The sequence below is a fragment of the Copadichromis virginalis genome, linkage group LG19, assembly GCF_057382275.1.
Source record: "Copadichromis virginalis isolate Kocher_CV1m ecotype Utaka linkage group LG19, C_Virginalis_male_GT1.1, whole genome shotgun sequence".
In the NCBI taxonomy this organism is placed as follows: domain Eukaryota; kingdom Metazoa; phylum Chordata; class Actinopteri; order Cichliformes; family Cichlidae; genus Copadichromis; species Copadichromis virginalis.
Genome location: NC_140636.1, coordinates 9653296 through 9665568, shown reverse-complemented (window position 1 = coordinate 9665568; position 12273 = coordinate 9653296). Strand labels below are relative to the sequence as shown.

At 40.6% G+C, this 12273-nt stretch overlaps 1 protein-coding gene across 4 annotated transcripts in view; it reads left to right on the top strand.

Moving 5' to 3' along the window:
- The window catches only part of esr2b (estrogen receptor 2b), a 67503-nt gene that overhangs the window by 31783 nt on the left and 23447 nt on the right, over positions 1–12273 (top strand). For all 4 annotated transcript variants that reach the window (XM_085441502.1, XM_085441500.1, XM_085441501.1 and 1 more), the window contains exons 6-8: positions 266–404; positions 2658–2791; positions 5649–5832. In XM_085441502.1, the coding sequence (XP_085297628.1) occupies positions 266–404; positions 2658–2791; positions 5649–5832 (457 nt within the window). The remainder of the gene's footprint in view (positions 1–265; positions 405–2657; positions 2792–5648; positions 5833–12273) is intronic.

Sequence of the window (12273 nt, the reverse complement as noted above, 5' to 3'; positions counted from 1 at the left end):
AAAGCTGCTTTTCTTTCAAACACAAATACATCTCAAAGTGACCCCATACTGCAGTAATGCATACTATTATTAGTCTGCACAGACATGTAATCAAGCTCCAACTTGACTGGTGGATCTGGGCGTACAACTAAAAGAATGTGTGAATAAGTGCTGATTCCAATTGTGCAATTTGGGATAGATTAGGGTTTTGTGCTCATAATTCCATGAAGGCAGAATGTGGGTGGTTTCCAAGTGTAAAGAGGCCTTTTTTTTCTCCTCTCCTCAGGCTTTGTAGAGTTGAGTCTAACAGACCAAATCCACCTGCTGAAGTGCTGCTGGTTGGAGATCCTCATGCTGGGCTTGATGTGGAGGTCGGTGGATCATCCTGGAAAACTAATCTTCTCTCCAGATGTCAAACTCAGCAGGTGAGAGGGATTAGCACTTATTGCATTAAAACTAATGTGATCCCATTGCACTGAAAATCATTTATGAAGTTGGTCATCAGCTAACGTTTAGCAGGTTTACAGAGCAACAAATACTTGTTTCTGCTATTCCACAGAGACTTTAGCTTACAGAGAGTGTTTGCTCAAATACCCACACAGCTTCTGTTTCTGTGTTTCTTCCTGATATATGTCATAATACTCTCAGTTTAGATCTTTTTGAGATGTTCTTAAGTGCTTTTGTTGTCTCACCCACATAAAATAATGTAAAAAGGTAAAATATGTCTGAATAAGAAATATCTGCAACTGCCACAACATTATTGCTGGTTTGAGCTCCCCAGGTTTTTTCACAATGATGACAAATTGACATCACACGATAAAACAGGTCATCCACAACACACATACACATCACGAACATTTGTTCCAGATTCATCTGAGATTTCTCTGGACTGCCAACGCAGTCTTTTATCTCCTGCTGTTCCCTTCCACACCGACCTTCGAATTTGTCCAGAGAACTGTTGTTTGTATCTGCCAATGCTGAATAGCCTTTGTATTCGTAGTAAACACACTGTAATTGGGCAGCAGGGATATCCTAATGGCTAAACTTGGAGAAAGGTTTTCAACAGTGTTCTCAGCATGGCAAATCTTATATGAGGCTCTTTAAGTTTCTCAACAATACCTACTGTTGCTGTGAACTGCATGCCACTTTGCAACCCACCACCGACCCAGCTATACCTCCCACGCTGTGTCTGATCCACTCATGTCACTGGTGTGCTGGGACCTAGCTGCTTCTCTCCCGTCACAGATTTTCACTTTCACACAAAGTACATGCACCAAAATCCAGTGAGCGGGTTGACCACAATCATGGTGCCTACAGGATACAAATAATTGCATTTCTGAAGAATTTCTCCTTGATGCAGATGTCAAACAAACTGGCACATATATTTCTGCTGTGGACACTGACCTTGTGCAACATTCAGAACTTGTTAGATTATAAACTGGGATGGGTTAGGGAAAGTTCGTCATATTTTTTGCTAAAGGGCAAAAATTCTCAAAAGACAAAAATAGACTTCAGACTTTAGTTTTTTAAAGTTGATAATGCAGCAGAGCCACTAAGTTCTGATAACTTGTACATTTTAGACTCCATCATATGGAGGCCATCATATTTCAGACTGCATGCTGTAGATGCTATAAAATGTTTCATCTCTTGTTTAGTCTCACAGGACTTTACCAATTGCTGTTTACCCTGAGTTTTCCCCTTTGTCCCACTTTCTTGTGTATGTAATTCCCTTATTTTTGTTAAGGACTTTGAAGCAGTATGTAGTCAGACAGCTAAATGCTACATTTTTTGTGAAAAAGGCAAATGCAGAAGGAGCTGAGGGTAGGAGCAAATTTATACGAGGGAAATGGTGGGTTGAGTTCAGTGTTTGACCTTTCTTTCTTCACTGCCACGGAAACTATCACTATAGGCTTAGGCTAGCCTTGATGTGTTTTCATAACACGGCCTTATTTTTCTCTGTAAGGTTCCTGTCAGCCTTTCTCCTTGGAAAGATGAGGATAACATCCTGGATGCAAATCCATCCACCGGCCCATTGAATCATTTTCTAATTTATTTTGTCTTATCAAGTCTTTCTTTCTGCTTTTCTGACCTCTTTCTGCTCTCTCTTACACATTCATCAGTATTTGGCTTGAATTTCTTCATGGATGGTTGCTAATATGTGGATTACCAATAGGAAGTTGTTAGCTGATGAGGTTTTAATACCCAATTTTCCCATTCATGACTATAGTTTGTTTTATTATGTCAAAAGGTAAAGCTCTGTTCTGGAACCTCTAAGCCCTTTCTGATTTATGACACTGAGTAAGTCATATATAGCAGGGAATGGAAGAAGTGGGTTGCAAAGCAGGTTGCAGGGCACAACTGCCACCAGGCTAAAATGTCTTAAAATGTACCACTAGCACTTGTGTGCTGACACTGCAATCCTCTGGTTCATCAAAATTGCAGCTGAAATAGATTTTTTTTTTAAATTTTCCATCATATTATTATGGTTTTCAGGCACCATAATAAACTTTTTTAGCCTACAAGAGTTGATATAAATGGGACGCACAAAGTAATAGAAATTTCTTTCAGCATGTTCAGTTTATCTTGGTTCTCGTTGCTGCCTCTTTCCCCTTTCTTATCTTTTTGTTCACTCCACTCCATCTTGTTTTTCTTCACTTCTTCTCTTTCTGTCTGTTTAGGGAGGAGGGACAGTGTGTGGAGGGCATCATGGAGATTTTCGACATGCTGCTGGCAGCCACCTCTCGGTTCCGTGAGCTGAAGCTGCAGAGAGAGGAGTACGTCTGCCTGAAGGCCATGATCCTCCTCAACTCCAGTGAGTGTTACTGACGCACATAAAACCACAGGATGGGGAAGAATTTTGGAATGAGGTTTCAATAAGCAAATACGCTGTTCCACCTCATCCAATCAGTGCGCTATTTGTGGTGTTTTTGGTTTTTTGTTCTTTTTAGTTCTGACATAATCCCTCACACATGTGCACACACACACACTTTTGGGGTACTCATACTTCAAGTAAAGGTTTTTTAGTGAGTATAAAAGTACCAAACTAAAGACTACACATGTCAGTATCTGTTTAAAGTGTGCTTCTTAACTTACACCCAAACGTTTGACTGTCAAAGCAATACTCTCTAGTACCCATCAGACCCAGTTATTATTAAAGAAACATAAATCATAGTTATTTTCCTGCTATGATTTTCGTTTCTGCACTACTCCTTGAAATGGCTGATTTCCAGTCTTGATGATGCAGTCTTGTGCTTCCAATTTTCCATTCATCCATCCTTTTTCTTCTGATTATCTGTGGCTGGGTTGTAGGAGCAGGAGCCTGAGCAGAGAGGCCCAGACTTCCCTCTTCCTAGCCCCTTCCTCCAGCTTATCCAGGGCAATCCTGAGGCATTCCCAAGCCAGGAACAACACGTACAGTTCAGTGTCCAGATTTCTAGATTACGAAATAATTTATTGGTTTGTTTATTTATTTATTTTGGTCATGGGAGAAGAGTACACTCACAGTCCTCTGAAGTTTCCTAGCATTTCATTTGTTTAAGGTTCATAGAAATTTCCCAACGTCTCGTACAATAAATAACCCCCTTAAAGCGTTGTAGAGCAGAGTTACACTACACCAGTCCTTGATGTGGCTTTTAAAATCAACATGACGGTGACCGTCCCACAGAAGTTGCATTGGCAGATGTTATTTGAAGAAGGTTTGATAATGAAGTGACCTGTGAATTTGGACCTTATTGCAGGGCGGCTTTCGTTTTTTCACCTTTAATGTTTTTCCAGTGGTCACAGTGTCCTCTACAAACCACCTCCAACAGACGCTGCAGGCAGGTTCCATCCAGGTGACCGACCTCTCCACATGTTTAACAAAGTTTCCTCCCTCACGCACACATAAGATCCTCTGCCAGACTATGTTCTCTCTTTTAACTCTGCTCCACTGCAGCTGGAGTAAAAAAAAAAGGGCAAATTGTGCAAGAAGCGAAAGCAAGTCTGAAAAGTCAAGGAAAAGAAGGAGTCGAGAAGATTAATGACAGATGGAAAGTTGTAACTGAGCTGCTCCATCCATCCTCTGTCCTGGTGGTGGGCGGACACTAGTTGATCTACAGCTCCTTCTCTCTTCCATCCTCTAGTTTTTCATCAAGAGCGTCCGTCATGATGTCATTCGGGCTCTTTGATGATCCAGATGGCCTGACTGAAGAAACTGTACGAACTCATAAATGTCACAGCTTAGGTTAAATTGGTTACAGAGTCCTGAATCAGGATGTAGAATGTCATGCAACAATTTATACCAAAGAACACCAGGTTACGTGTTTTATTCAAAGATGAGATAATGAGTGGATTATTACCAGGCTATTATTAATCTTGGAATGTTTTGTCAGTGTCAGTCTATCACTGTTGTCGAAACCATGTTTTCAGTTGCAATGGCTGGATCTAATTTAAGCTTTATTATTATTTCCCTGCAAGTCAAGAAGTTTATACACTCACAGATTCCATGGTTCAGGTGTGTGTGTGCATATATGCTTGAATATAATCAGGGAAATGATATGTATAGATTATTAAGTAAGATGTGATGTTTTTTAAGTGCATTAATTCTGGTACACATAATGATGGGCAAGGCAACAGAAGGTATGCTTAAAAAGAACATGTTAAATGGCTGATTGCAAAGAAATGATCGCACAGGCTGAGTACTAGTCCTGGAGTAAAGATGAGTTGAGGGTTCACCAGCATGTGAAAGACAGTGTAGATAAATAACTACAATGATCGCACAGGCTGAGTACTAGTCCTGGAGTAAAGATGAGTTGAGGGTTCACTAGCATGTGAAAGACAGTGTAGATAAATAACTAACAAGATCAAATGTCCAAATCACAACATCAACAGTCACCTCAAGGTTCTTTATATTGTAAGGTAAAGATCCTACTTTACTGCAGAGAAATCCCCAACAATCACATGGCCCCCTACGAGTGAGCACTTGGTGACAGTGGGAAGGAAAAACTCTCTTTTAGCAGGAAGAAACTTCCAGCAGAACCAGGCTCAGGGGGCTCAGGCTTGGGGTGGCCATCTGCCACCACAAATTGGGCGTGAAGCAGGGAAACAGTGCAAAGACACACTATGGATGAGAGCCAGAGCTCAGTAATAATGATTATATGCAAAGAGGTGAGGATAATATATATAGTATCAATAGGATTCAGACGGTACAGATCAGTTTTTACAAACGGGTTAGTGCTGAATGCTGAATGAACATTATCCTAGGTATAATTGTGACAGTACATGTACTCACTCAAGAAAGCTAAGATATTCAGTACTGGACAGCTTGCAATCCAGACCAGTGACCCAGTTAAAACATTTGTTGCATTATGAAATGGGAAATATGATGAGTTGCACACTTTTGCAGTGTTGTTGTAATGCAATGACAAAAATATGTTGCTGTCCCAGCAATTTTAAATATATTGCTGTTGTCAAATTCAAACGTGCCACATCTGATTTCTCAGTTTTAACCTATTCATATGTTTTCTCTATAAGTATATAGAGTATAAATGATGTGTATGTTATTGAATTCTGCTTCTATTTACGTCTCAAACAGCATCTAAACTTTTATGGTCGTGTGTAACTAAAGGGCACGTCTTTAAAAAAGGATCAGTGGTCTCAGTAATGACACGTAGCTGTGCTGTTTTTCACAGGTCTGTGCACGAGCTCCCCGCAGACTCCAGAAGAGCTGGAAAGCAGAAACAAACTGCTGCATCTCCTGGATTCTGTGATCGATGCGCTGGTCTGGGCCATCTCCAAACTGGGCCTATCCACCCAGCAGCAGACTCTGCGCCTTGGCCATCTCACCATGCTGCTCTCCCACATCCGGCACGTCAGGTACACACAGAACGGAGGGAGTATTATGTCTGATTTCCTCACATGCTCACAGTAATGCTCAGCAAGCATGTGCACAAAAACATATTTTTGCATGAAATTAAGTAAAAAGACTTACTAACTTTTCCAATCAAGTGTTCACCACAGACACTTCACAATGTTTGTGAAGCAAGTCTCTTAAATTTAATAATAACAAAATAAGGTCTGTTTTATATTGGTTTATTTTTGTTTTTACATCTCAGACATACCAGGTTCAGTTTATCCCCCAGAAGTGCTATATGCAGAATTTAATAAAGATGACTGGCATTAATATCTCAGCTACATTAAACCACAAGTAGGCGTGTGCTAATAAAATAGAGGATCATTTACAGAGAATACACGGCTAAAATGAAGAAATGTCTGCATGCATTGTGCACACTGGAACTTCCTCCTCATGTTCGGTGATAATAACTTTAACAGTAGACTGAAAGCTTCTGCAAAATCCTGCATTTGTTGCATTGATGTTTTGTGTTTACCTGTAACATCTCATTTTCTACACAAACTTTATGTAAATATTCATCACAGCCATGGATTTAGAGACAGAACAAATATTTGACCAGCCAGGCATAACATTATGACCACCTGCTTAATATTGTGTTGATCCCCTTTTTGCTGCCAAAACACTAGACCACTGAAGGTGTCCTGTGGTATCTGACACCAAGATGCTAGAAATAGATCCTTTAAGTCCTCTAAGAGCAGCGGTCCCCAACCTTTTTTGCGCCACGGACCGGTTTATGTCCGACAATATTTTCACGGACCGGCCTTTAAGGTGTCGCGGATAAATACAACAAAGTAAAACCAGTACTGGTACCAAAAAAAGATGATTTATTCATAAGACACGGGAAAAGACCCAGGGAAACAGAGTTAACGATAAAAACCCTGAAAACCATAAATTTCACACCCGAGCCTCAACTCTGGTGGTCCTGTACCAAACGACTCACGGACCGGTACCGGTCCATGGCCCGGGGGCTGGGGACCTCTGCTCTAAGATGTGAGGTGGGGTCTCGGTGGATCAGATGTGTTTATCCAGCAGATCCCACAAATGCTTGATTGGATTGAGATCTGGGAAAGTCAACACCTCAAACTAAATGTTGTGCTCCTCAAACTATTCCTGTACTATTTTTTGCCTTGTGGCCGAGCGCATTATCCTGCTGAAAAAGGCCACAGCAATCAGGGAATACCGTTACCATGAAAGGGTGTGCTTGGTCTGCAGCAATGCTTAGGTAGGTGGTACGTGTCAAAGTAGCATCCACATGGATGCCCCCCAGGTTTCTCTTCAGCACTGTAGCCAGGCTGACAAAAAGTCAGAGCTCTTTTGAGCCAACCATCCCTTTAACGTTAACTAGTAATGACTTCATGAACTTCTTCACAAATAAAATTTTTATCATTAGAGGAAAAATTACCAATAATCATCCCACAGATGTAATATTATCTACAGCTACTCTTAGTACCATTGATGTTAAGTTAGACTCTTTTTCTCCAATTGATCTTTCTGAGTTAACTTCAATAATTACTTCCTCCAAACCATCAACGTGTCTTTTAGACCCCATTCCTACAAAACTGCTCAAAGAAGTCCTGCCATTAATTAATTCTTCGATCTTAAATATGATCAACCTATCTCTAATGATCGGCTATGTACCACAGGCCTTCAAGCTGGCTGTAGTTAAACCTTTACTCAAAAAGCCATCTCTAGACCCAGCAGTCTTAACTAATTATAGGCCAATCTCCAACCTTCCTTTCCTATCAAAAATCCTTGAAAGAGTAGTTGTCAAACAGCTAACAGATCATCTGCAGAGGAATGGCTTATTGGAAGAGTTTCAGTCAGGTTTCAGAGCTCATCACAGCACAGAAACAGCTTTAGTGAGGGTTACAAATGATCTTCTTATGGCCTCTGACAGTGAACTCATCTCTGTGCTTGTCCTGCTAGACCTTAGTGCAGCGTTCGATACTGTCGACCATAATATCCTATTAGAGCAATTAGAACATGCTGTAGGTATTACAGGTACTGCACTGCAGTGGTTTGTATCATATCTATCTAATAGACTCCAATTTGTGCATGTAAATGGGGAGTCCTCTTCACACACTGAGGTTAATTATGGTGTTCCACAGGGTTCAGTGCTAGGACCAATTCTGTTTACATTATACATGCTTCCCTTAGGCAGCATCATTTGAAGACATAGCATACATTTTCACTGCTATGCAGATGACACCCAGCTCTATCTGTCCATGAAGCCAGATAACACACACCAATTAGTTAAACTGCAGGAATGTCTTAAAGACATAAAGATCTGGATGGCCGCTAACTTTCTGCTTCTTAATTCAGATAAAACTGAGGTTATTGTACTCGGCCCTGACAAGCTTAGAAATATGGTATCTAACCAGATTCTTACTGTGGATGGCATTACCTTGGCCTCCAGTAACGCTGTGAGGAACCTTGGAGTCATTTTTGACCAGGATATGTCCTTCAACGCACATATTAAACAAATATGTAAGACTGCGTTCTTCCATTTGCGCAACATCTCTAAAATTAGAAATATCCTGTCTCAGAGTGACGCTGAAAAACTAGTTCATGCATTTATTACTTCCAGGCTGGACTACTGTAATTCATTATTATCAGGATGTCCAAAAAACTCACTGAAAAGCCTTCAGCTAATCCAAAATGCTGCAGCAAGAGTCCTGACAGGGACTAGAAAGAGAGAGCATATTTCTCCTGTTTTGGCTTCCCTTCATTGGCTTCCTGTTAAATCCAGAATTGAATTCAAAATCCTGCTCCTCACATACAAGGTCTTAAATAATCAGGCCCCATCTTATCTTAATGACCTTGTAGTACCATATCACCCTATTAGAGCACTTCGCTCTCGCTCTGCAGGCCTACTTGTTGTTCCTAGAGTATTTAAAAGTAGAATGGAGGGAGAGCCTTCAGTTTTCAGGCCCCTCTTCTGTGGAACCAGCTTCCAGTTTGGATTCGGGAGACAGACACTATCTCTACTTTTAAGATTAGGCTTAAAACTTTCCTTTTTGCTAAAGCATATAGTTAGGGCTGGACCAGGTGACCCTGAATCCTCCCTTAGTTATGCTGCAATAGACGTAGGCTGCCGGGGGATTCCCATGATGCATTGAGTTTTTCCTTTCCAGTCACCTTTCTCACTCACTATGTGTTAACCCTTTAAGACCTACCATAGAACCAAGTCCGCCAGAGCTTATATTATATTTTTACATGGTGTGGTGCCATTTTTGGGAGCATTTCAAGTTGCTATACATCAATACAACAATTATAGCCCAGATTTTAATAATATGTATTCATTAAGTGCATAGTAATTACATAAATTGCAAAAAAGTGCAATAAACTACAAAAAAAATGAAAATCGTTTTTGCTTTTTTAACATATATTTCTAGTTGGAGAAATTTAAGAGCCTTATCCCTCAAAACTGTAAATACAAAAAAGTTGCACAAAATAGTTTCCTACCACAGGAACTTTATTTTGAGTGTCTTCATAGTTTTATTTTTGAAATACACCAATTTTTATACACTGCAGGAAAAACGAAAATAAATATTATACTGCAAATTTGCAAAAAAGCAGCATATGCATCAAAATAAACTATTTCCAGCAATGCAATATGAGTCCTAAGCATCCCAGAAACGACACAGAAAGTCATAAAGTCAAACATAACTTTTAAAAAGACCAGTATAGGCCCTGAGGCCCTGATGGTAAAAAAGACTACATTTCCGCGAAAATGACGTCACTTCCGGTTTCGGGCAGGTAATGGCGGACATGCAAAAGTTCGCGCTGACGTCTATTCCAACGTAGGAAGTGTTATGAACAGCTGATCAGATCGGCAAAGCGTGTTTCTGGAATATTATGTTTTTGTTGCTGCAAGCGCTTTTTATGCAGTTTTTGCAAAGCTTTATGTGGAAGGAAACCGTGACCTAGGACAAGCTGATGGCATAAGATGTAAGTACAACTCCTCCGGTTTCATATGCAAAAAAAATTATTGCGCTAGCTTACGTGGTTGCAGAGCTACCGGGATTTAAAAATAGTTACGTAAAACAGAGCGTGCCCGCTCTGACCGGCTCTAAAGGGTTAATAGACCTCTCTGCATTGAATCATATCTGTTATTAACCTCTGTCTCTCTTCCACAGCATGTCTTTTATCCTGTCTTCCTTCTCTCACCCCAACCGGTCGCAGCAGATGGCTGCCCCTCCCTGAGCCTGGTTTTGCCGGAGGTTTCTTCCTGTTAAAAGGGAGTTTTTCCTTCCCACTGTCGCCAAAGTGCTTGCTCATAGGGGCTCATATGATTGTTGGGATTTTGTCTGTATCTATGAAGCGCCTTGAGGCGACTTTTGTTGTGATCTGGTGCTATATAAATAAAATTGAATTGAATTGAATGGATGGCAAAACCCAAGGTTTCCCACATTGCCCAAAAGCATCAAACTGCCACTCAGACTTGCCTTCTTCTCAGTGCACCCACGGTCCATGGTCCACTTCTGATGCTCACATTCCCACTGTTGGTGCTTTTGGGTGTCGACAGGGATCAGCATGGGCACTCTGACTGGTCTGCAATTATTCAGTCCCATACCTATCAAATTGTGATACACTGTGTATTCTGACACCTTTCAATCCGAACCAGCTTGAACCTTTTGTAGAGTTTGAGTTACAGCAGCTCATCTGTTGGGTCGGACCACGCAGACCAGTCTTCACTCCCCACTTGCATTGAGCCTTGGTTGTCAGTGACCCTGGCTGGTTCACTAATGTTCCTTCCTTGGACCACTTTTGATAGATACTGACCACTGCAGACTGGGAATATCCCACAAGAACTGCAGTATTAGAGATGCTCCAACCGAGTCAACCTTGTCAAATTTTCTGAAATCCTCAGACTTGCACATTTTTCCTGCTAACCCTAACCCTCTAACACATCAGCTCTGATGACTAAATGTTCACTTGCTCTCTGATATATACCACTCACTAACTGATGCTGATGGACATTAATTTCAAAGACTCTAAATAGGTTTGTGATTTGTAAGAACAGAATAATTATGTACTATTCGTTTACATTAGACTTGAATAGTTTGTAAAACCAGACAAGACAAGTTTGTAATGCTGTGCTGTCAGCAGAGATACATCTATGGAACTCCAAAGTGTTCAAAATTAAATAAATAAATAAGTCATGATGAAATAAATTACTAGGTGAATAAATAAGACACAGATATGTAATGTGAGAATGATATTGTGAAATAATTGAACACATTTTGAAAAAAAGCTCATTATTGTGAAATATATTGCATTCTGCTATATAAATTTACTTATTATTGTGAAATATTATTTCATGATCATTATTTTTCACAATAACAGAGATTATTCCTGAGGCATTTTATTTATTCCCAGCCGTTTTTAATCCAAAATGTCCTTTTTTCAAAGTCAGTCTTTATTTCAAAATCCCGTTTTTCCCAATGGCCTATTTATTTCATAATGCAACTTTTCAGCAGAATGACTTTGTCTGTCAATCAAGAAAGACAGGGCGGAGCCAGTTGTGTGATTGGTTGCCCCTTTGCTCAAACATAAGTAATCCGGTTGTTCAGTGATGACGCGACGAATCCTACTTCCTGTCCTAAAGTAGTCTGCGTTTAATATGGCTTTTGTGTTGTTAACATGTTTAATGTTATGTATTTTCTTCTATTTGATCTCAAAAAGCTTCTTCTTTTTTTTTTTTTGCCTGTCCCATTTGAGAGTTGGGAGTTCGCCTTGTAATCGGAAGGTTGCCGGTTCGAGCCCCGGCTCGGACAGTCTCGGTCGTTGTGTCCTTGGGCAAGACACTTCACCCGTTGCCTACTGGTGGTGGTCAGAGGGCCCGGTGGCGCCAGTGTCCGGCAGCCTCGCCTCTGTCAGTGCGCCCCAGGGTGGCTGTGGCTACAATGTAGCTTGCCATCACCAGTGTGTGAATGTGTGTGTGAATGGGTGGATGACTGGATATGTAAAGCGCTTTGGGGTCCTTAGGGACTAGTAAAGCGCTATATAAATACAGGCCATTTACCATTTGGTTCTTTAGCCATCAGAATTGTTGTCTGAAGACCAACAAGGATACCCAATGGATTTACTTTGCCAAATGGATCATCGTGGCATTGCCGTATTGGTCCATTTGATCGACCTTTGTTTTTATTATTTATTATATTTTATTTTCAGATGTTACAGACGGGACAGACATGAGTGAGGGATAGGAAAGGGAGAGAGAAAGAGGAAGGAAAAGAAAAACAGAAGGGGAGAGGGACAGTGAGAAAGGGGGGGAGAAAAAAAATCTCCTGGATCACCTGTTGAGAGAAGAAGAATAGAAAACAAGCAAAAACAAACCAAAGCAACATACTAAACACAACACCATCGCATTAATCTAGCTAAGTGTAAACAGCAGTAAA